This window comes from Sprattus sprattus (assembly GCF_963457725.1).
Source record: "Sprattus sprattus genome assembly, chromosome: 3".
NCBI classification, from domain to species: Eukaryota; Metazoa; Chordata; class Actinopteri; order Clupeiformes; family Clupeidae; genus Sprattus; species Sprattus sprattus.
The window spans coordinates 39,712,001-39,737,990 of record NC_137922.1 but is presented as its reverse complement, the minus strand read 5'-3'; the positions used below and the strand labels follow the sequence as shown (position 1 = coordinate 39,737,990).

The window sequence follows — 25,990 nt, the reverse complement described above, 5'->3', positions numbered from 1 at the left end:
CCCATTCCCAGACAGAAGGGTGCACCAGTGTGTGAGCTGTGCAGCTTAAGATGAGTGTGAGACCAATAAGAAAGCCACCATGATTATCATCCGATTATCAGCTGACACCATTGACATATTAAACTATATTAACTACTCTACACTGCACTGTACTCTCCTATACTGTACTGAACTATACTATTGTTTCAACAATACTGTCACCACCCCTGTTGGGTAGATGGTTCACAAAACGTGCAGTGCAACCATTTGGGGAAACTTGTAGTGAAGTCACTGTGAGTATCTTATTATGAATGAAGGCATGTGTTTCTGCCATGCGGTGCAGACACCATAAGATACTGCTACTTTTAAGCTGCTTACCCCTGAGCAAAAGGCTTTAAATGCCCCTCTCCTGCTGCTGCAAGTGAGTGAGTGTGCAACACTGGCAGTGTGCAGCAGATCACACAGACGTTCCAATTAGCCACCACCGTCCTCCCGGATCCTCAAGCCGATTCTGGGCCACTTTCTGGCCCTTGGAGAGGGAGCCAGCAGCTAGAGCAGAGGAAGGATTGGTATTTATAGAAAAATGGGGCCTCACAATACCCTTTTTGGAGGAAGAATTATTAAGGATCCGTGCTGCCGTGTCCCAGTTTCGTGATTGGTGCTTTCGCGAGTAAGGCATCCAGGGCTGGCCAGCCAGACTCGGCGGAGATTGCAGAGTCAACTTGCCGGCAAGGGCACTTTGGTTTTTCTGCGCACCATCATCCCCTGCTCGTGAATTTGAGATTGCGATGCTCCTGTGGGCCGACTCTGAGATGACAGGACATTTTAAAGTCACAGTCCTGGTGTGTTAAGAAGGAGGCGTCAGGCTGAGGTGTGCGCTGTAGTCGTGTAGAGAGGGATTTGATTTGGACACTACTGCCGAGGACACATATTTGACAGCTGTCCTACAGAACTGAGGCACAATGAAGAAATTCCTGCAGAACAAGAGGGGACGGTACTCCTTGCGTCAGGGCAAGTCTGTCTCTCGTCAGTCTTCGAAAGATTTCTGTAAGTTACTCTTTTGCCACTGGAATTCAGCTGTAGATTTTACAGCTAACCCACATTCTGTGGTACACATGAGGCTCCCTTATATGTGCATCTAGGTTAATGTGTTTATGCCATTATTGCCTTTAATGCTGTAGGAATGTATTATAATCAGACTCGGGCTGGCACACCACAATACCTCTAAAGCCTCCAAAAATTGGTATTAAAATTTGAGTAAACTGCTCTGAAAGCAGCGGTATACACGGAATTCACTGTGTGTTTTGTGTCTTATCTGACTGAAAGGCCTGGAGCTGAAATCCCACTGCATAGACATGTTGTGCAAATTGTGAAAGTTTTTTATTAGAATCACACCATTAGAATTACGGATAGTTTGACCAGGTACGGATGATCACGTCTGCAGGTGGTTAGCTGCGGGGCAGTGTATAGGCCTAATGCTTCTGGGATTTTTCCGGGTCAGAATCTGTTGGCTGAATGAGGTCAGTCCCCTTGAAAGGTTCAGTCATTTCAGAGGAGACTTTAAATGAGCTCTACAGAGTGATTCAAACATCCATTTCCTTAATGCTGTTCATATGACTCCGTATGAGTGTCTATGCACCTCTGAAATACTCTATTATCATGATGAGAGTGTCCCTGGCCTGTACTGTTTCTCAAGATCCAAGTATAACCAGACACAGGAATCCCTTGCCAACATAATATTTGTTTTTTTGATATTGCCTCCACACATAGTCATGATTCATGAGAAAACAAACAGATGAACAATGGGACAGTCTGCCAGTTCACATTGTGGTTGACCATAAATTAAGGTTGTAGTCACAGACCTAACACCACTAATTTAAGAATTCTATTTTAAATATATCTCGCTCTCTGTCTCTGTATCTCTCTTTCTATCTCTGTCTCCCCCCTCCTCCCCCTCTCATATAGTCCTCACTATGCCAGCATCCAACCAGAACTGGCCAGAGGAGTTTGGTTTCCAGCTGGGAGGCAATGGGCCCAGCTACATCGTGTCCGTGGATGAGGGCAGCAGTGCCCAGCTGTCAGGTCTGCAGCCTGGAGACCAGGTGCTGGAGATCGAGGGCCAGGATGTGTCCACCCTCAGCGCCCAGGAGCTCACTGCCTTGGCCCAGTCACAGAAGAACATCCCCCCCAGCATTGGGGTCGTCTCACGCATCCACCAGGTCTGACACAGTAACCTAGACTGATATATCCAAATGTTGACAGATATTTCAATATTGAAACCGTAAAGCTAAAGAATGATGATCTTTAGTTAGCCTGAATAAAACTCCACAAGACTGAAAACCAGTGTAATGCTTAACTTAACGTGCATGAATAGCCAGCCTTTTTCAAACAGAACCTAAAATTACCTGTCTATATCTGGATGCCACAGATGGACATCACCCCAGGGCCGGACGGACGATTTGGCTTCACCATTGTCGGAGACTGCCCCCTACTGGTGGAGGACTGCTCTCCCTTCTCACCAGCGGGTCGCGGAGGCCTGCGGGCGGGGGACTATGTCATGGAGGTCAACGGCATCCCGGTGAAGGACCACGAGACGGCCGCATCGCTGATCAAGGCGTCACAGGGCCGGACATTGCGGCTGGGGGTGCTGTGCATGGGCAGCCGGCAGAAGCGCTGCAGCAGCAGCATCGAGGACTCGCAGCAGGGCAGTGATGGCCTCAGGCTGGACCGCAAACACAAGGCCCTGGAGTTCAACAAGAAGGTCAGGGCCCAGAGTGACTGAGGGAGATAGAAAAAGAATGAGGGGGGGGGGGGGGGGGGGGATGAAGGTGGAGAGAGAGAATACAAGGTTGAGAGTGTAGCCATAGATTTTACTGGGTAACTATAGAAACCAATAACCGGTTCAGATTGCAAAGGAGAACTCATGCACTCTTCATGTCTCCCTTTTGCATCTCTCTTTGACAGAGAAGCTAAGATCCATTTAATTAGCTCTACATAATACAATTAGTTTTATTCAATAGAGAAATTATTATAAAGCAACAGATTGTGTGTATTTTGTTTTCCCGTCAGATTGACCAGGTGCTAGGTGACGAGCCTGAGGTCAAGGAGAAGCTGTTTGCTGTTCTGAAGCAGTACGCTGCTGAGAGGAAGGTGGATTGGCTGGCCTCCGTCCTCCCTGACATTCTGACCAATGAGGAGCATCAGAAGCTTATTGCTAACATCAGGTACTCTTAGCAACACATTTCTTCCGTATCTCCTATTGGTATTTTGTTTCCATGGCATTGCAGTCCACTCTCTGTTGAAACTGTGTCTGGTTCTTTAAGTTGGCCACTGGAGGGCTGCATATTCCCATTTCCATTTCTGTAATGGAGGTATTGGCTCAGAGGCTGGGACTGTGTGGAGACTGCATGATGTTAGGATACTATATGTTATCAGTGTGCCAGCATAAATCAATAAAGCATGGGATTAGCATGCCTGAGCTTATTGTTAGCCAGCTTTTCCTTTAGTGAAAAGAGGGATTATCAGGGTCTTTCTTAGTGTCAGTCACCAGGACCCTCACAGTGGGGTGGTCGGACTCCATCTGGTGCTGAAATGCGGCAGCTAATCCGGTGAGCCCCCCTGCCTGTTGGGTTGGCACGTGTCTCCCATGTCTCTGTCAGGCACCGGTAGCCCATTGGGGGCCAACTAGGTCACTGGTGTGAGTTTGGCATGACATTCCTATACTGCCGGTGTGGATGTGGATACAGGGCTAGATGGCACAAAGGATTTGCCAGTTGGTCTGGTTTTCTTATATTATCCAACTAAAGTGGTATTAAATTAATACATTAAGGGTATGTGTGTATTGTGTCCATGTGAGTCCATGGTAATTGGTTGTAACAATTGATTGTAAATCAGAATCTCCAGTTTGTTTACCGAATAAGAATAAAGAAAAGAATAAAGTGCTTCTTACTCTCAGTAATTAACAAAGTAATTAGTCTTAACGGCAATAAAGATTCTCACCTCCAATCTCTATACTTGTTGCACTACAGTTGTACTCAGTGATTTTCTGATGACCCATTGTTGTGGAGGATAATCTGTAATCTCCTTGAGAGGGAAATCTGTTTGTGTGTAAGGAACAAGGACACAGAGGGACACCATCTTGTAGATCATCGGGTTGTTGCCTCAAGGACAGTAGTTAGGTTATCCATTCAACAGTTGATTTTGGGGGAAAATATATGGCCTGGGCATACCCATGCGTTGGATTTGACTTACTGTACATCCTTGTCACCAAAAGACTGGGTATTTGGGAATAAAGTAAAGAACAGTATAGAGTGTGAAGATATGGCATGTGGTTTAAAGATATGACATGATATATGGAATGATAAGTTGCTGTTACCCATGCTTATGTAATATTGTTGACTGAGCATTGGATAGACTCATCATAATTTAAGTGTAAATAACCGAATATACTTAAGGCCTCTCGTTTCTTTCGCCACCATTCCCAAAACATAAAAAAAAGCTGTCTGTTTAAATCAATACACATTGTTTGATATTCAGCGTTCAGTAGTGAGTCAGATCGATCCCTTCACAATTTATAATCATTCACTGATGTAGAGCCAGCTGGGATTAACACATAATTGATATTGACCTTTTGCGCTATGAATATATACACAGCAATACTGCTGTAGTGAACATGCCACACATTCACATTTTTTTCACTTACCTAATGTATTTTACAGGAATTGCATTTGAGGATACACGTGTAGCCTGTGAATTACAGGTAGATACATAACTGCAGCAGTGAGATTGCTCTTTATTATTGCTAAAGTTACATACAGAGATGAGCTGTGGGCTGCCTGGAAGAGGGGCAGTTCATGAAAGCGCATCATTGCCGCAGTAATGCAATCAATTAATTATTCCTTTTATAAACAGCTGATGTGCATACATCTCCACGCTTATACATTAATATACCTCTCTTCTACGCCCACACTCATTGGCTCTGTTGCACTCTCTCTCTCTCTCTCTGGTGTGGATCTGATGGATTTTCTCCTCATTATTCAGTTTAAGCTCTTGCGGGTCACCGTGTAGTGGCTGGTCTCCCATGACAGTAAGTCGTCGATGGTTACTGGTTACACAATGGCCCTTCTGCAGTAGCCGTCAGCATCCTTGGATGTCTCTCCACAGGTGTATTCATTTCTCTGAGTGTCAGGATAATGACCAACTCTAGGTCATGATGAGTTGCCTGGGGTGAGTTACTTTATATTCCATAATTCAGCTGGATTTATATAGAGTGTTTTGGTTGACAGAGGCACTCATACAATTATGTAGGTTGTAGATTTGTTTTTTATTTGTTTGTTTATTTGTTTGTGTCAGTGTCATATTTTCCATTCACCCTTGTGGGCATGTTAAGATTTATAAGATGCTGAAGTGCTGTTTCAGTGCTTTGTGCTTATGTTTGGCAGGCTACTGTTGTTTTATTGGTGCTGTGTGACTGTTAATCTGTCTGATTTTCTAGCTGCTTGCATTTGGCATGGTGGACATAAGACTTAGCCTTTTTATTATACTTGTTATGTAAAATGCAAAAAGAAGGCTTTTGGCCATGTCAGAGAATATGCTTTAAAAAGAATTTCAGTGACTTTCCCACTCATGAACTGGGTAATGAGTTGAACTCCCCCATGTTAATGGTCCTCTCCAGACTGGGCCCTAATATAACTCATATGGATTAACAAGGAATTAAAAGCCCATTCAATCCGAAATTTGATGGTGTTATGTAATAGTCTAGCCCCACCGTAGTTTCTGAAATCACACACCTGGACACCTCTGGGCCACCTGCTTTAATCCAGGGATATGGGTAAAATCAGTCTGAGTGACAAAATACACTACTCTCAGTCAGTTTTGGACAGACATTGCTCGTTATTACATTTGTGTTAGAATAATTTCAAAGAGTATTATATGAGCCACTGAGAGAGACACTGACAGAAAAGTATGATGGACTGTAAAACTGACATGACAGTTAGAGTGGTGTTGTTGTTGGCAAAGAAGTGTAAAGATAGGTGGATTGTGGTTTTTAAGCCATAATTACAGACACCATTCCTGTGGTTTCCTTTCATTACTGGTTCAGAAGGCTGTCAAGCTGCATGGAGCTGACTTGTCAATCACTCCAGTGATTGTTGCCGTCTTGGCAAATGCTGCAGTCTATTTTTGTACTACATACATCCAGACAAAGAGATAACTAAAGCCTTGGGCACTATCACTGTTTTTACATTTTGTAATGTCTCTTATGTACTTCTGTCCACTACTTTAGATGTCAACTCAACCAGCAGAGATGACAAATGATGTATTCAGGTGCTTACAATGAGCATACAATGAGCATAGAGTTAATCCACAGGGCAAAAAAAGCTTAACAGAGGGTCTAATATATCTGTGTGGCTTTCAGAAGGGTACCCTTTGTACCCTTTATTGAGAATTAAACCAAACTAGACATTAACCGCAATTTCTTTTTTTTCCTGATCTGTTTAGTAACTTGCCGAATAAACATAACCACATTTCTGAAACATGGCATGCTGATTCAATATTTCCTATAGATTCCAGACCTGTAATTCGTTTTATGCTGGATGGAATGGCTGAATAGATATCGAGGCCCAAACATAACCATAACCAAACCATATTTAGAGGTATAACATTAACAAGTCAGGGTACAGACCTGATGTTTCAAAGTTTTGCACACATGTATAGACACCTTAAGAATAAATAGCATCTGGAATGATTTTTTTACATTTCACCTGGTAGCTGATATCCAATTTACTTGAAATTTGATATATCTCAGAGGCATTGTGTTCAAATGTCAAGCATGTGTTCATTTTAGAATTAATTTTATGAGCTGCAGATTTATTGTCACTTTTGAATTTTCTTTGTTTACCCCTCCTACTCCCTTCATCTCTGAGTGTGCTTGTCGAGGAGACAAAATTAGCAGCTGCTTCTGAAATAAGCGGGTGAAAAGATGTTGCCAGTTTGGTTGAAATGACACAGAAAGATCCAGCATAGTAATTCGATTTAAGGCCTCCAACCTTGGCCTTATACAAGCTCACTCTCACTTTTGACTTATTGCTTAATAACCTGCAGATGTCCTGTCCTGTTTTGTGGTGCATCCCTCTTCTAATCTGTGATCTCACCTACTCTGCCATGTTTCAGTGATTACATAGTGACCCACCAGGCGCTGTGTGGCATATTGACCCAAATGATGTAGATGATCTGGCTGATCTAGAGGTAAAATACAATGTACTTGAGAAATACATTGCCGCATATGTGGATTTAGATTATCCCATTCTAATTAGACCAGTCGTCAAACTACCATGTGCTGCCACACGTCCTTTGAGCGGTCTGCCCTTCGGCCCCTGTTTAATTTTAGCATACCTCAGGATGCAATCTCTCTTCTCTGCAATGAGGTCAGATCCGAAATGAAATGAGCTTGAAATGGATATTCAAGATTATGTGAGGAAAAAAAAACCCTTTATATTGTTGAATGGTGGCGTCTGGCAGCAAAACTGCCTTTGAGATGTAATCCATTATTTGTCATCAAAAGCGCTTTTGGGTTCAGGGTTAGTCACCATGGGTGTTTCTGTGTGTGTGTGCCCATGTGTAACCTCAATGCTGATATGACTCAGTGTTGGCACAGAGAAAATAATCCACCCTCTTGAGGATAAATGTTCTCCGTCAAGGAGGGCAGTTGCCCAGTCATACTTCCCTGGCGAACAAGCAGAACTTCTGCAGCCGTTGTTTCCAAGTGTCAGTTGTTATTTTTTTTCAAAGACTGCTGTGTTCCGTTATCGTGCTTCATCTACCCGAGACTCTGAATTGATTGAATGAATAATGGCTGCCATTTCCCACGGTCCTCTTGTTGTCATTTATAATGCCTCGCCAATTAGATTGTCAAGGCCACTGCCGAATTCACATTTGCCAGCAACTGTGCTGTCAGGTGGACAGACACGGTACAGGAAGCACCCTTCAAAGAGGTCAAGAGAGCCATGCGGGGGTATGACGCTTCAAGAGGGAAATGGCTCTGTGGCCACATTGTGTTATAATCACGGTGTTTAGCGTTCAGAAATGAAGTGGTGGCCACATTGTGTTATAATCACGGTGTTGTTTAGGTTTCAGAAATGAAGTGTTGGCAATGGGGGCGTCACGTCAGGGTGGTGCGCAGGCTACCTCTCACCAATCTGTTGTCTTTCATGATGAAAGATGACGTCGTTTCAATAATTATTGTTCCTCTGAAGCATTAATTTAGATTTTCTTTCATGTCATCCTGTAATGGGTGATGACTATCTTTACTTCGGTTTTTATGGTGTTAACAGTCAGATCATGATATACAGTATAAGATCATTGAGATCTTTGTAAACACTTTATATAAAATCACACTTTTCATAACGTTATTGAAATACTATTTTGTACTGTTATGATAACCTTTAAAACCATCAATGACAAACATAAGCATGGCTGATAGATAACGGAGTAGACATAATAGGTTAATTATAGAAGAACAAAAGCATTGGAACAAACGGAAGATAAACAGAATGCAAGGACATAGCTGTTACTATATTTACCAATTCCCCTGTCTTAGTTCTGTGCACATATGAAGAGTTATTTTTAGAGTCAGAGGGGTTCTCTGCAGCTGGGTTATCGCCTTGGTTCTCAGGAAGATATAAATCCAGAAATATGAAAGAGAAAGAGAGAGAAAAAGATAGAAAGGGAGAAAGAGAGAGAGAGGGAGAGAGAGAGAGAGCGAGGGAGAGAGAGAGGGAGAGAGAGGGAGAGAGAGGGGAGAGAGAGAGGGAGGGAGAGAGAGAGATGGGGGATAGAGAAAGAGGGAGAGAGAGTAAGGGGAGAGAGAGAGAAAAAGAAAGAGAGAGAGAGGGAGGGAGAGAGAGAGAGGCGGTAGTGTGAAGTACACCCACACCTTTTCTGTATTCTGTATGTGCTGGGTGAATCTGCAGTGAGAGTCTCAGTAGAGAATGACTCTCAGTAAGACTCGTGTTGCCAGTGGATATTCTCACGGCTTCCCCAGAAATCTCTTCCCTGCGTTTCTCTTTGGGATCCTCCTCTCTGCCTCCTCTTCTCCTCTCATGTCCCAAGGACTACTTCGCTCACCATCAATAATCGATACCATATACCGTATTGACTGCTAGAGGGAGTGTTGTTTTTTGGTTAAAGTTCTTTCTGTGGATTTCAGTTCAGTTCTCAACAAGTAGTTTTTGGAAGCTGAGCTTGAGTCATCTCCTTGCTTGCTTTGGTCATCGTGCGGTAACACACACAACCCGAGATTCGCTCTACCTGAAGCGCAGCGGTAGTGACTTACGGGGCTTTTTCTGGTGGCCGTCGACAGAGCTTGTGCGATGATATCATTCTGATCACCACCCTCTCCCTTCTCCTGTGTCTACCTTTCCTTCACCATGCTGGCCAGGATCTTCATCCCCAAGAAGCACCGTCAGCGCTTCGACGAGGCCGTGTCGCGGAGCCTGATAGAGCGAGTGTGCCGGGCGCCGGGGAAAGGCGCCGAGCCGCAAACCCGGGGCCGGCTTCGCCGCAGCCGTAGCCAGGAGCACCATGAGCGGCAGCACAACTCCAAGCGCACCAGCTCAGTGCCACGCGACCCCGCAGAGAATGGCCTACGCAAGAGCACCACCGCCAACATCCCTGTCCTGCCCAACCAGAGGTGAGGTTGTCTGTGTGTGTGTCTGTGTGTATATATTCATGTTGTATTTTTGGGGTGAGGTGTGTGAGGGTGTGTTTTTATGTGTAATTCTGTCTTGACTCTTGGGTAAGGATTTGTATGTGTTTGTCTATGTGTGTGTGTGTGTGTGTGTGTGTTACTTGTGTTTGCGAGGTTCAGTAGAGCCACGTTTCCATGTGTGTATTTGTATCTGTGTCAGACTCTGAACAGAAGGCACTGACGTGTCTTGGCACACAGGGAGTGTGGCAGTTACAGTGCGTTAATAACAAACAGGTGAAATGTACTTGGCTGCCTCTCTTTCCTTCTATAAATTCCATCTCATCAACCGTTTACCTTCACCAATTGTGTCATCAACACAATTAACACTCTTGCCTTTGTGTTCAGCCGTACTGGACAACTGAAGTGTGCAAACAATGTTTTCAGAACATAATGGCCCTTACCATCCTTCACATGTGCTGGAAGAGCATAGACATCCTATTTGCTGCGTAGCGATTTTGCAGTCAAGGATTTTATTGATTGTCTTCTTCTGGTTATGTAAGCCCCAGTACCCCTCACTAACAAACAGTTTCTTTTGGTATTGAGTCGTGAGTGCTGTACAATCACTTCCAGTTATTTCTTCCCTCGTCTTATAGGAGGAAAATGTCTTTAGTTTATTTGACTGTTAACATTGAATCAGTGCCCCATCTTAAAGAAGTGAGATGATTAAGTAAGGTTATATTATAAAACTGTTTGTTGCTTCATGTTACTATTAGCTGATGCCTTGCTGAGTTGGATAAGTGGAGTAGACAGACATGCGTCATATGTTGACATGGAGACACGGTCCAGCAAGTGCCTCTTGTGAAAATGGCATCTACCTCTGGACTATGCCAGCAGTAATCACCTCTGAAATGGCTAGTTGTTCTGTAAGAGAAGATTAACACTGTCCCTATCTCTAGTTCACACTGCATTTCAGTTTCAGCAATGCTTACCTGGCAGATAAACTCAGCAAACTGTCAAAATAATAGATAAACTACCAAAGAATCTATGTTGAATTGGATTCAGTTATTCAGAGATTTTAATCACACATATTGATTCCCAGTTTTCAGCATTTGAAGGCAGAGATCTCTGTGTAATCATCAAATATCATGGTTGAACTAAAGAAATAGTCTAGAAGTCGTATTAGCATTCTCAAAGGGCTTTAAACCAGGGCTCATTTGTTGGTCAACATGCGGCAAACTGTGCCTGAGAGCCAGTGACTGAGGGTGCAGGAGGAGCCTCTCTTCCCTTACTGTTCAGTTCCAGACCTGAAGACTTTGCTGCATATTCCTACACCACTGTCAAGCCCACGTGCCTCCTTATTCCACAGATGATTTCCCCATCTGACGTCGACTTAAACAAGCCCACCTTATGTAAATACTGCTAAGACAATTGACCATGTTTATTGCTTCTCCTCTTCCTCCTCCTCGCTCCTATTTACTCAGCATCGAATGGTGCCTGGAGGAGTTGCCACAGCAACCAAGCAGCCACACTTTACTTTGATGTTGAAAATGTCACAATGAAGCGAGCGATTCGAAGCTGTGATTTTTTTTTTCTTGATGCGTCGCCTGCTGAGAAACTTACGTTGTTTATTCGGTTCCTTTTTCTCTGTCCCACCTCACTGGGTTCATGAAACATCACTAAAATATAGCCACAGCACAATGAGATTGTGCTCTGCCGTAAACAGACGAGTAGGCAATATCACAGTACACTTGTTTATCAGCAGCCCTTCTATCACAGGGAGACCCTTTCTGTACACCTCGCAAGATAACAGTAGTCATGGGCTTTGAAATGGAGGTATCTTATTGATGAGACCATTGTAACTGTATGAATAGTGGCTGCAGCTGAAGGGCATCAGGAAATGCAGTGATGTTGGTTTCCCTTCTGTTCTTATGATTGTTAACAGACTTCCTTATCAAATATACATGAAGCGCATCTTTAATTTATTAAACTGGCAGCAAACTCTATTGCATAGTCACAGGGTAATTATCTCAATAATTGAACAACTAAGCATCTGAAGTCATTGAATTAATTGTGTGCAAATTGTATATAAATGTGACTGTATTCATACGTGATTGTAAATTGTGCGCATGTGTGATTGTAAAGTGTATGTAAATGTGATAACATATGTTCAAATGTGTTTGTAAATTGTATATAAATATGATTGTAAATCGATGCCCACATGAAAATGTTATGCAACGTGTATCCTTTGTGTTGTTCTGTATTACAGGATACTGAGGGTAAACAGGGGAAAGAAGAGCTTTGGCTTCACCCTCAGAGGCCATGCTCCTGTGTGCATAGACTCTGTGCTAGCAGGTAGGAGTGCTCCCTTCCCCTCTCTTCTCAGCTCTCCCGTTTACCACTCCCCTATTCTCTTTCGCTCTTCATCTCTTCTCCTCTGACCTTCCCTCTTTTATTCTATCATGTTTTAGTCTCTTAACCATCATGAACCATCATGTGGGGTTTTACATAAACATTATTAGAGATAATAGCACATATTTAGATAATTATTTGTTGAAAATGTTAGATTAACTGGTTTTGAGCGATTACAAGTATACAGATAGTTGTTTGGACTAGACTGGCAAGGTGGATGACATTAACAGTGGGAGGGTTGTGTTAGAATGTTTGCGTGCGTGCGTGCGTGCGTGCGTGCGTGCGTGTAATGTGCAGGCTCAATGCACGCAACATAAAGGGGAGGCCACGCTGGTTTTAGAAGAATAAATATTTTATTAAAAGGATAAGGCTACTTCAAAGTAAAAGGAATGCAAAAGTGTGGTGCAATTCAGTATTGTGAGGAGTAAACCAAAGTGTCGTGCAAAGTCAGTTTAGGGGTTAACAAACGAAAAGATAACGAGATCAAATCATGGCAACAAAGAACCAAACACAAACCCAAGTTCCTACGACCAACCAAAGAACAAACACGCCAAAGAGCCAAAATGCCGGGAGGACCAGAGCAGCCTTGACTGCCGGCTGGTCATGGCTTATGTAGCCCAGCTAATCAGGAAGCCACCTGTCCTCAATCATCCAAGCTGATCAGGAACACACCTGTCCTCAATCACCTACTGCAGAGACAGAGAGGTGGAGAAAAGCAGGCAGAGATAACAGGCATGACTCGTAGGGCGGGGCCTAGACCCGCCAGGGTCGTAACATCCCCCCCCTTAAAACAGAAGCCCACCTTAATGGGATTATGTACTATTTAAAACAATACTAGACTGTCCACGTCACAAATTACAAACCATCCAACCACTCATACTGGGGCCAGAATGTAACAATACCACCTCACTCACACACTCACGCTCACCAGCCACACAACCTGCTGCCCCCCAGCAATTCCAGGCCCTGGAAAAGTAATCTAAGAGGGACAGGGGAAGAGACAGGAGGAGAAATTAGTGCATGTCAGTGCATCGGAGAAGAACGACAACGATAAAATCTATGATCACCCTCAGTGACAGCATATTTCCCAATGGGAAGGGTTAGGGTTAGAGCTACCATATTTCTGCATAGCTCCCAAAGGAAAGTGGGTTAGAACTACCATATTCACTGGCTAGTTCCCAAAGGACAACTTGAACTACCAGATTCACTGGCTAGTTCCCAAAGGACAAAATCGAACTACCAGATTCACTGGCTAGTTCCCAAAGGAAAGAGTGGGTAAGGGTTAAACTGCCACTAGACGTGATCACAAATCATCTTTTCTCCAACGGCCCAGACGCGACAGTGCACAATCAATTAAGCACAGGTGTAGTGCCACCCATTCATAAAACCCAAAGACTAGAGCTGCCCCGCATCTATCTCAAAAAACAGTCCTAGCTATTTCCAGTGCTAGTCTTCAATGTGCCCACCTGCAATTGAGTTGCTAAGCAACCCCAGCGCGTACGACACACCCATAAAAACAACAAACTAAAATAAGAAAGGCAAAAAAACAAACAGCGGTAAGCGCTCTTCACCTGCGCAGGGGTTCACATTAGCTCGGTAAGGTATAACTTACCATCCCCCCACCCAGTTACCAACTACACCTGTACTCAATCTTCACCTAGTATGCACACTGCAGCACAAGCCAAAAGCTGCAGTCTCTTTAAAAATGGCTCTCCTCCTCCACGGCAAACAAAAGAAGTCAAACTAAATCACCACCAACTTAACAAATCAATCGATTCCCAAACAAAAGGGCTACTCAATTCTCATTCCAAAATGTACCTCTCATTTAAATAATTCTCCAATTTCACAGCGTGGGTCTCCCCAGTTTTGCTAGACTAGCAGTTTACGCCAATCAACACCAAAAGTCAAACGCACGATCAAATCAATAAAAGTTTTTCTAACCACTATTTCCCAAAAAGTGGATACAAAATTGCTTTACCTAATCCCGAAAACAATCCCGGACGAGCCCCCATATGTGACGTGCAGGCTCAATGCACGCAACATAAAGGGGAGGCCACGCTGGTTTTAGAAGAATAAATATTTTATTAAAAGGATAAGGCTACTTCAAAGTAAAAGGAATGCAAAAGTGTGGTGCAATTCAGTATTGTGAGGAGTAAACCAAAGTGTCGTGCAAAGTCAGTTTAGGGGTTAACAAACGAAAAGATAACGAGATCAAATCATGGCAACAAAGAACCAAACACAAACCCAAGTTCCTACGACCAACCAAAGAACAAACACGCCAAAGAGCCAAAATGCCGGGAGGACCAGAGCAGCCTTGACTGCCGGCTGGTCATGGCTTATGTAGCCCAGCTAATCAGGAAGCCACCTGTCCTCAATCATCCAAGCTGATCAGGAACACACCTGTCCTCAATCACCTACTGCAGAGACAGAGAGGTGGAGAAAAGCAGGCAGAGATAACAGGCATGACTCGTAGGGCGGGGCCTAGACCCGCCAGGGTCGTAACAGTGTGTGTGTGTGTGTGTGTGTGTGTGTGTGTGTGTGTGTGTGTGTGTGTGTGTGTGTGTGTGTGTTTGTGTGTGTTTGTGTGTGTGATAGGGAAATATGAAACTCTGACTTCAATCAAGTATGTTTGTGTGTGGACTTTTTTTGTTTCTGTATGTCTTTGAGTCTTAAGTGCTGACGGTTCTTTCTCTGTGTATGTGCTAAAAAATGTACCATCTGAATGTGTGTGTAAGTAACTTAAATGAATTTTCACCTAAGAGTGTCTGTGTGATTATAGTTGTGAACTAAGGTTACTGGGTGATGGTTTGAAATGAAAGCTGTAGGGAGCTGTATTCGGTAGTGTGACGATGGCATTAAGAGCTTGAAGTAGTGTATTTGGGGTGCTGCTGAAGTGGGGGAGGTGAGTGTGTGTGTGTTGTGTTTGACGTTGTTCGCCCACTTCAGGTCTGTGCACAGGCCAGTCAGCGCTGAGTCAGCGAGCACCATATGGGAGGGCTGTGTGTGTTTGTGTCTACGTGTGGGTGTGTGCGAGTGCTTGCGTCTGTGTGTATATGTGTTTGTGTGTGTGTGTGTGGTGGGAGTATTTAGCTGAATATGGGAAGGGTGTGGGTGTCTAGCATCGTGATGAGACACCTCATAATGAGAAAACCCTCTTGTGACCCACTGTTGACTTCAGTTCAATGAGATGTTTTGTCTATCAAGACATTGTGTCCTAGAACGCTATTCCTCTTGACTCTATCAGTGTTCAGGGTTCCCATGTGTGTCTGTCTGTGTGTAAATAGCTTGGAAATAGGTATTCCAGCTCTCACATTGTGACCAGCCCACTTCTTGTCGGTACTAAGTAAACGAGACTGTTTTCCCTTCCACGCCTGTGTCATTCTTGTGATATAAAGATCTAAGTGCCAACGCTCGGTTACATTACTACCTTTCTATCTATCTCTCCATCTATCTATCTATCTATCTATCTATCCATTCATCCATCTATATGCCTATCTATCTATCTATCTATCTATCTATATATCAATCTATCCATCCATTCATCCATCCATCCACCCTTCTATCTATCTGTTTTTCTTTCATAATGTTCACTATCCTCCTCCATCTCTCCCTCTATAGACAGTCCTGCAGATGAAGGTGGCCTCAAGCCTGGAGATCGTATTCTGTTTCTCAACGGTCTAGACATGAGGTTTGTGTTGGACATATTCACTGGTATTGATTTGTAGTCAGGTCAATTACCACTCTGAATGAAATCCAGAATAGTTGCCTATTTGTGATGTAATATAGATATTGTATTAATATGCAAAGATTTGAGCATTCCTTTGTCAGATGTTCTAGAGTATCAGTTTGAATCTTGTGTAAAGGATAATGTATGTGTCTCAATGTGTGCACTAGCTGTGTGTGTGTGTGTGTGGGTGTGTGTGTGTGTTGGTGTGAGTGTGTTTGTGAGTGTGTGTGTGTGTGTGTGTGTGTGTGTGTGTGTGTGTGTGTGTGTCTCTGTGTGTGTGTGTGTGTGTGTGTGTGTGTGTGTGTGTGTGTGTGTGTGTGTGTGTGTGTATGTGTGTGTGATTGTGTGAGCATGTGTGTATTCGTGTGTGCTTACCTCCCGTGTGCCTCCCTCTTTAGGAACTGCACTCATGAGAAGGTGGTTTCCATGCTGCAGGGCAGCGGAGCCAACCCCACGCTGGTGGTGGAGGAGGGGCCGGCCTCATCTGACTCAGAGGAGGCCGACCAGTCGCCCCCACCACCGCTGCCTCAGTCGCGCTCACCAGCCCTCGTCTCCCTGCAGTGGGTGGCGGAGATCCTGCCGCCCAGCATCCGTGTCCACGGCCGCACCTTCAGCCAGACCCTGGAGCACGTGCTCACTGTGCAGGAGCGCTACAGCATCTGCAAGTCCCTGGAGACCTTCTTCCAGCACAGGTGGGAGTCGGAGGAGAGTCCTCTCTTCATAAGGATTCTATAGATTGCTTCTTATATAAGAATTGAAATTGTGTGGGGAATTGTTCTTCCAGTTGTTCAATGGAGAATCAGTAAATCATAGTTTAGTGAGAAAGGAGGCTGCAACAAACCAGTCATTTGGTACCTTTATAGAGCTTCTACTTTATATTCATTCTTTAGTGTCTATGACTGCAATAATGCTTTAAGAAAGCATATTAGCAAACCCAGAGGAAGAAAAAGATAACATTGGCAGATTTTGATGAATGTTTTAATTTCAACTTTAAAAGCTCTGAGGAAAAATACTTAGTCAAGTGTTTCCCTACAACTTTTAGTCTTTTTTTTCCAATGACTTTATAGTTATATTTTCAGTGTGAAAAACGTTTTAAGTGACATGAACACTCCTCTTGGCCTGTGCTCCTGTTCTTAGGAACGTGGACACGCTGATTGTGGACATCTATCCTGTGCTGGACACGCCAGCCAAGCAGACGATCTGGCAGTTCATCTACCAGCTGCTGACCTACGAGGAGCAGGAGCACTGCCAGAGCAAGATCTCCCGCTTTCTCGGCTTCAAGTCAGCAGGTGGGGCGCTCGCGTTAAATGGAACAGAAATATGGGCCATGGCCAAGTCATTCAGCACACTATCATTCAGCTCAGTGGAGAGTGGGCTGCGTGCTTTTCTTTCATTTTCAGTTAAGTTATACCTAAGTGGCTTGCCGTGTGTAGGTGTATGTTTGTATACCGGTGTGTGTGTGTGTCTGTGTTTGTTTATGCCTTTTTGCTTCTATTTTTGTGCTTGTGCTTGTGTTTAAATGTGTATGCCTGTGTGTGTCTGTGTCTGTGTCTATGTTTATGTGTCTGTGTGTGTCTGTGTTTGTGTGTGCCTGATGCGTTTGTAAATGTTGCGGCACCGAAAGAGTCAGAACTGGGCCCAGAGTCCCACCGGAGGAGCAGCTCCATGCGTGTGACGGGCACATCACAAAGAAACAGCGTGAGAGAGCGGAGCTCCGACGATTGCATCATCGGCACTCACCTGGGAATGGGTATGCCACTCTGCCTGCTGAGCCCTTACCTCTGTTTACTGTTCCTTTATTAACACTTTATAACAGGTCTGCGCCGCATCGGGTCATAACTGTGCTGCATCCCATGCTCTCACACTAGTAGCATCTTCTCTGCTCTTCAAAGCGACAGACTAACAAATGTTCCCTGCTGGAGGTCCATTTGTTTTTGTGCCTGCAAGGCATATAAACAGCTGTGATTGGTTTAATGTTTATGTCTCTGAAAACAGCTTCATGAAAGGAAAAAAAATGGAAAGGAATGTAAATATAAACACAGAGACAGTCCTTCAGCGCAGTCTGTCGTTTGTTTGCCAGCCTGCTCTTGGCTGGCTAACCTCTCGTTAGCTTCAGATGCTGCCTCCCCACAGCCCAGCTTGCTTAAGTGGTTCAGGGCGGGCAGCATACTGCTTTTGTGTGTGTGTGTGTGAGGTGCCCCTGTTGGCTCCCATGCTGGACGCTGGTGCTTTCTGTGTGCCTCAGGGATGTACACTGAGCCTGGGGCCGGGCCCTCGCCAGAGGAGAGGCAGTGCGGAGACGGCACCTCCTTCCCCGAGTCGCCCAGCATGAACCATCATGTGGGTAACCCCCCCCCCCCCCCCTCCCCCTTCCCTCCCCTCACCTTTGCTTACCCACAGATCACACACACTCAATCACTATCCATCACCTGCCGCTCCAATGGTCACATATGTGCTGGCAGTGAGGTCATGACATGTTTTTTTAAAATTGCACTATATGTGGCATGGTCCTTCACCAGACATGTATGACCCTTGGCTGTGGCACTGATCAAAACAAGCATTGGGGCATAAAATCAAAGGTAAACTGGATAGCCCACGAATGAATTGATTTAAAAAAAATAATGATAGTATGCCTTCATCATGTATTTCCTATAGCTACTATTTCTGTCTGAAAAGGTGTCTGCATTGTTTCAGGATCACGCGCATTTTTTCTCAGAAAGAGTCATACATACCAACACTGACCTGGCAACTCTTAAAGCTCCGCTCATAGCTAATGGCAACAAGCACATTTATGATGGGCTGAGTGTGTTTGGATAGACTGTTTCTGGTTTCTCATGGCAGATGAAGAGATTGATTTTGTTGTAGGAGTGAAAGAGCACAAGCAGCTGGGTCTCTCTGAGGAGCATAACTGTGACAACAGCAGACAAGCTGAGGCAGCTAGCATAGCTCAGCACATTCCACCTCCCCCAGGCTGAAACTTGTTGCTAGGCAGTTACATAAATGTGACTACTAACAGACTACCACTGCAGCTAATGAAGAAATGGCTACTTATTTTCCCTTCAATGTCATTACCTGTTCTACTTCAAAGGTGCTAGGTATCATTACCGTCTAACTATTCAGCTTACCATCTTGCGTAATTGTAATTATCACAAGTAAGACCCAAGTGCAGTGTTTTAATTAAAAAGGTTTACTTCAATCTAACTACACAGAATCCAGGTTGACAGGACATAGAAGGCTGAGAGCAGTGATCAGGCGTTATACTAATGCAGCGATACTTTTAGTTATATTAGCCCGAATGATATTGTTAGGATACTGTGACTAGCCTGAGATATCATCTTGACTGTGACTGTGTCAAAATTATTCAGTATCATAACTTCCCATTAACTACGGTTATTTATAGAAAGCACACTTGTCTTCATCATCTGCTCTCCTTCTTTATACACTTTCAAATTTCAGGCAGAAGGACCACTGTCTTACAGAGCTGAGACTGTCTCACTTTCAGTAGAGCTGAAATCCATTATATTACACTGAGCAGCTTCTCAACAGAAACATGTAGAAAGACTGCCCAGTGCAGTAAAAGTATGCAGTAGAACTCGCTGTGGTAATGAATATGGCTGCTATACTGAGCCGATGTTTAACTCATTTATTGCTCCCTGCAGTGTTGATTCATTAGTTTTACTTTCCTTTGCTGTTTATTGCTCCCATGGAAAGTAAACAGAGCTTTGTTACATCCCTTCGAACTCTCACATATGAACAATAGGAAGTTAGTCACTTGAGGCGGACGTTATTCCCAAACAGTAGACAGGATGAACCTGTCAAAATAGTCTCCTTTAATTATATGTCCCAATGCTGTGTGACTGGGCCACTTTTCCACCAGTGCTTCCTCTTGTGTCTCAAATGCCCCATCTAATCATGCCCATATACCATAGATGTCAGGAGTGTACACCGAGTTGGAGGGTGTGTATACAGGAAAGAGTGCTACATCCTTCCAGAGTCACTCCTCCCCAGGCAGCGGCGGCCTACCAGACAGCCAAACACACCCTCGCTCATCCTTCTCCTCAGGTACTCTGGACACACTTCCTGTTTGAAAAAAATATCGTTTTCTGTTAAGTAGGAGGTTGGGTATTTAATAAGTGCATAGTTAAGCTCCTCATCAGCAATGCTTGTCATATCACATTCATGGTTAAGACTTGCGTACTATTTCCAAAACCTATTGTGAGGTGATGTAAGACTATACAAGACCGTGGATGTTATTTTTTAAATAATGGAATGTGTAGTTATTTTCTGAAAGATGGACGACATCACAGTGCTTTGTTATCTCCTTCTCTTTCAAAAGGGACCCGTAAACCTGGCCTCTCCCTTACATGGAAGGAACCCAGCTCCCATTTCGAGTTCTACCAGACCTCTCCCGACCCTTCGCCGGGCAGCGTGGAGTCCAACCCATACGTGACCCTGGACAGCCCCTTGCCCTCGCCCAATTACCCACTGGCTGACGAGCTGCCCAGTCCGCTCTCGCGCCGCCGCAAGCTCTTCACCTTCTCCCGGCCGCCTCGTAGCCGCGACACTGACAAGTTCCTGGACGCGCTTAGCGAGCAGCTCGGCCACCGTGTTACCCTCGTCGACGACTTTGTGGGCGGAGAGAACGACTATGAGGAGGCATGTGTCTCACATGTACACACTCACACATACAAACACAAACAGGTAAACAACATAGTTGGTTCTCGCCAACTCCTTAGTTTTAGTTCTTAGTCGAATCCATAGTGTGCTCTCCTTTTCTTTCTTCGTGTATTAATGCATTCACACTGTTCTTTAGTATCATTTCTATGATTGAACAGCCTGGGAGGATCCCACCATTTTCCGTGACCATTAGTGATACAAATCAGAGTGTAATTTAAGCCATCCTAAGTATTCTTAAAGTGTAAGTGTTGATAACATCAGCTTTAATTATTACAGTGAAACTATTACTAGACACATGCATAGTCAAGCCTAGTCTGTCCTGAATGGTAGGTGAGCTTCAATGTTTGTGTTTCTGCAGATGAGTTTCCAGGACGAGCAGGAGGCGAACACGTTGCGTCGGCAGCTAAGCAATGCCAGCAGTGACATGCACAGCAGCAGCGACGACACCAACTCCCTCACCTACTCCTCCGGTTCTGACCACATCCCACCGCCACCCCAAAGCCCCCCGCCCCCACCTCCTCCTGCGCAGTTCACCGACCCCCCTCCGCCCCTCTCGCTGCCCCTCTCGCATCTGCCGCAGCCGCCTCTGGCCTTCCAGCACCACCCCATCATCCCGGTTCCACCCCCACCTCCCCCGTGCCCCTTCCTGGCTGGGCGGCCACCACTCAACAAGGTACTCTCCTGTGATGATCGGCAGGGGCACCGCCGCCACCAGCAGCACCGCTACCATCATACCCAGCAGCAGCAGCAGCAACAGCAGCAGCAGCAGCAGCAACCCCAGTCCAACGCGGTGGCTCACACCTCCCCCCAGCCCCGATCCCTGCCCTCCAGCCACCAGCTCCACCACCCCCACCACAGGAGCCAGACGGCCATGCTCCCCTCACCCCTGAGCTCCCCCCAGCCACCGCGCGCCTCACAGCCTTCGCAGCCACACGCCCCGCACCCCATCCTTCCCAACTCCCTGCAACTCCAGCTCTCCTCCTTCCACGCCCGGAAAAGCAGCCCCTCGGCCCGGCCCCAGCAGGCCCACGCCTCCCTGCCCACTAGCCAGACCTACGAGAGCGCCCTCTCCCAGATTGTGCCCCCGCCGCCCCCTCCTCCGCTCCCCCCGTGCGAGCCCCCGCCCCTTCCAAAGTCCTCCCCGAGTGGCGCCGACTCCAACCAAATGAGTGTGAAGAGGCTGCGTTGGGAACAGGTGGAGAACTCCGAGGGCACCATCTGGGGACAGGTGAGCAGAGGCTTGAGGTTCTAAGCTGAGCTTCAAATGCTGTTGGATGGCATAGTTGTGGATATGCCTCTTTGACCCAGAGTTATTTTTAGTTTTTTTGTTTGTATGTTTTTAATGGGGTCCGCTTTGCTGTGATTATTGATTTTCCGTGTCTTTAATGTGTGGGTGGTGCATCAAGTAGATGTCCAACTGTAAGTCTTGCTCAGTCTTATTATACAATGTAAAACAGGCTGCTAAATATGTAGGTTTTGTGAATGAACTGGCCCTGCAGTACAGTAACTGATGTTCTTTTTTCAATAGCTTGGGGAAGACGCAGATTATGATAAACTAAGTGACATGGTGAAGTACCTTGATTTGGAGTTGCATTTTGGTACACAGAGAAGTTCCAGTAAGTTTGGTGGTGTTCATCTACATTATCATGTGATGCATGTTCATCGTACTACCATCATACTCTCATATAATCCCAGAAGCATCGTCATGTGCCTGTCCTTTTACTGCACATGTTTAGAATTATTCTGCTGTTTTGCATGGTTAGTATTAACAGAGCAGGCAGTTATGTTACAGAAAAAGCTTCACCCTCTAGGTAAGATCTTTAAGTAATTGAACACCTACATTGGGTGCGTATTTATTTGAAATATAATACAATAGACACAACATTACACAAACATTCGTTGCATGTAGTAAATAAGTTACATTAAACATCTACATTAAGTACACTACTACTGCATTATTTCTCTCTTTAAATGCTCATTTAGCAATTTTACAATAATTGATCATAGACAGTCCAACCATGTTGTCTGCATTATGTGGCTCATATTCGTCTGTCTGTTTCTGGACTCTTTCAGCGTCCTCATGCCCTCTATATCCAATGGACATGTGTGAATCAGTTCCCCTCTGTCATCCGTTCTCCACTCACTGGCATCCCGGCATCTCCATCCAGTTCCATTTAAGAATCCTCTTCTTATAAATGTGCCCACAGCCAGTGCCTGGAGAACGAATGCTCACACTGTGGTTTTAATGTGTCAGTCTCTCTTCCAGAGCCCACCTTCCTCCTGGAGAGCTTTAAAAAGAAAGACGTGATCGAGATCCTCTCTCACAAAAAGGCCTACAATGCTTGTGAGTGTGATGACGGGGTGTCTGTGTGTGGGCGGTGTGCTTACCCGGCAGGTTACGCAGAGGAAGCAGAGGTGTTGTGGGAGGGCAGTTGCAGTTTCCTCTGCATGCAGCCGTAGGATTAGACTGGGAGCTATGTAGTGATTATTCAAACACCGCAGTGGTTATAAAGACATGAACAAGTTGGAGGGCACAGGTCAATACTTCAGTGCATTTCATACATCGAGACAAACAGCTGGAGTGCACTGGCAGTATGGATGTTGTAAATGTATTCCACTTTAAAGATTCATAGCTGCATTTTGAACCAGGTACAATAAAACAGGTAAATGAGGCGCAGTGTGCGTGGGACTGGAGGGGCATAGGTCAGTCAGGGATACAGACATGACATGACATGACCTAGAAGGTTCCCTGGCTAACCCTTTCATGTTTTTTTTCTTTTTCTCGTAAGAGGCACAGAAAAAATGATACGTAACATTCTTGCCTCCTTTCAGGTGACTTCTGTTAAAAACATAGTGGTGTAAACATGCATAATAACATCACAATTACTTAGAACCAAACCACTCTTTTTCTAATCAGTACCTTGTGAAATCAGAAGTCATAGGGGCTACTATGTTGGTTGTGCTGGGCATCATGACAGTTGAGCCACAGCAGTACATGTTTCCCTGCCTGGTTCTTGTGCACAGCCATCTTGATAGCGCACCTGAAGCTGTCCCCCGCCGAGCTGCGGCAGGTCCTCATGACCATGAGCACGGAGCACCGCCTGGAGCCCACCCACATCAAGCAGCTGCTGCTCTACGCCCCTGACGACGAGGAGGTTAAGCAGTATGCGCAGTATGACCAGGACCCCTCCAAACTTAGCGAGCCAGATAAGTTTGTCCTTCAGGTAATGACAGATGACTTGTTTCAGCACGTTTTGTGTGTGTGTGTTTGTGTGTGTGTGTGCGTGTCTGTATAAATGAATATCTACTTAAATGTAACATTCACTGGGGTAAAGATAAATGTGTGTGTGTGTGTTTACTGCAGATGTTATTGGTTCCTGAGTATAAGACCAGACTACGGAGTCTCCATTTTAAGACTACCCTGCAGGAGAAGGTGGAGGAAATGAGGGCTGGCTATGAGTGCATCTACAAAGCCTCCCTGGAGCTTAAGAGTAGCAAAAAGCTGGCAAAGATCCTGGAGGTAAAATCATTTCCACTGCCAGAGATCCAAGCAGTGCGAATACCAACTAACCTCACCGTTACACTGTCTTACAGTCTTAAAAAAACTTCTGATGTGAAATTCACTGACTGGCAAGTGTTTTCATGTACTATTCAGGCAGCTCAGGGGCCAGAGGAGCACATCAAGCTTCACAAAGCTTTGTCATCACTATTATACCTGTCATAGGCAGCCACCCTTATGTAACAGTACCATGATTATGGAGGCTTTATAATAAAAAAGTTATGCCACCATGATTGGCTTGCTAATTACTGTCCTAATTCTACAAGCTTGTTTATTTATATAGAGCCGTCTTACTGAGAATTGTTTCTGTTGACAGTTTGTGTTGGCAATGGGGAATTACCTGAACAATGGTCAACCTAAAACAAATAAAACGACTGGATTTAAAATTAACTTTCTTACTGAGGTATGTACAATATACTATTTTGGTTTTGACATGTACTGTATGTGTTTTACTGTTATGTGGGTCCTGTTTTTATGTTGAACTGTTATTGTCTTTTAAAGCTCAGCACAACAAAAACTGTTGATGGGAAGTCAACCTTTCTTCATGTTCTTGCCAAATCACTATGCCAACATTTCCCAGAGCTAATAAACTTTAACAGGGACCTCACAACCGTGCCACTTGCTGCTAAAGGTACGTTAGATTTAAGGAAACATTATGGAAACATATTCAGATTATTTCCATTTTCAGAATATCATTTCAAATCAACCTTACATGAATGGGGATATGACTATTCCATGGAAAACGTGAAGCAACATGCCCTGTTGTTGTTATTTTAACCATATGCTGTTCTCCCTATACAGTCAACCAGAGAACTATCACTGCAGACCTCACAGACCTCCACTCAACCATTGAAGACATCCGGATGGCCTGTCTGAAAATACCAGCCACGGCAGAGGATCGCTTTGCTGTCATCATGAGTGTATCCTTTTCCCTCTACAGTGCTTTCATACAACAAGCAATCCATACCCATACCCACATATGGACCCAATCCATACAGCGACAACCCAACCCACAATTCACTCTTTTTTACTTTTACAAATATATGTATTCACAGAGTTATAGATACAGTCACAGTATTGATGACAGAGCCAGGCATCTAGAGATTGCCTTTTTCCCCTTTGCAGACTGCAGCTAGCTTGTGGTTGTTAATATTTCAATGATTTTGCCTCCTTAAAAGAGCAACCAAGGGAGAATACTGAGACTGTGAGCTCCAGTAGTAGAAACCTTTTCTCAGCCTCCATACCTTCTTCATTTTCTCATGCCAAATTCTTATTGAACTCTCTGGGTGAGACAGAAGGCAGATTTGACTGTCCTCATTCATTTCTGTAAATTCCCCCAAACAGAATGCCATTAAAGCACCTTCCACAACATTTCCCTTCCCTTTACAAATTAATGAGTTCCATTTAATAATGCAAAGTATAAAATGTGCATTGAAGATCGTGGTTGTGGCCCTGTGATTTGTGTGGTTTGACCCCCCTGACGGTGTGGTATCAGAGCTTTCTGGAGAACAGCCACCCGGCGATGCAGTCCCTAGATTCACTCCAGCAGAGGGCCATGGAGGAGTTCAGCAAGGTGGCCTCCTTCTTCGGGGAGGACAGCAAGGCCACCTCCACCGAGGCCTTCTTCGCCATCTTTGCAGAATTCACCTCTAAGTTTGAGGTGAGACAAAATATATGCGGCTGAAGTTAATTTCTGAGCACCTTTTAGAAGTCTTTTGGCTGTTTTGTGCAGGGATGGGAACTGTGTGACTCTAGAAACAGAAACACAAAGGCATTCCCATTCTGACGTCTTGCACTTAGTGTATGGTATATGATGTTTCGCCTTTGGCAGTTGCAGCAAACATTCTTGAGGTCTCTAAAGTACTTTGTTGGTGTTTTGCAGCGTGCGTTACACGAGACCCAGGCCATTGAAAACCCCCGAAGCCCACGCATGACTTCTCCTCTGGCTTGGTGA

General features: G+C 44.8%; 1 protein-coding gene across 1 annotated transcript; it reads left to right on the top strand.

Moving 5' to 3' along the window:
• Nucleotides 1-941: 941 nt before the first annotated feature.
• Nucleotides 942-25,990, top strand: grid2ipb (glutamate receptor, ionotropic, delta 2 (Grid2) interacting protein, b; the record flags this gene model as incomplete). The annotated part of the gene is made up of 23 exons (XM_080834687.1): nucleotides 942-1,026; nucleotides 1,945-2,198; nucleotides 2,408-2,740; nucleotides 3,049-3,203; nucleotides 9,416-9,667; nucleotides 11,931-12,016; nucleotides 15,692-15,761; nucleotides 16,199-16,492; nucleotides 16,938-17,089; nucleotides 17,425-17,550; nucleotides 18,046-18,140; nucleotides 19,730-19,862; nucleotides 20,137-20,501; nucleotides 20,836-21,705; nucleotides 22,006-22,093; nucleotides 22,732-22,821; nucleotides 23,502-23,701; nucleotides 23,842-23,997; nucleotides 24,353-24,439; nucleotides 24,538-24,667; nucleotides 24,838-24,956; nucleotides 25,532-25,696; nucleotides 25,919-25,990. The coding sequence occupies 23 exons, from the start codon at nucleotides 942-944 to the stop codon at nucleotides 25,988-25,990; spliced, it is 4,377 nt and encodes a 1,458-aa protein (XP_080690813.1).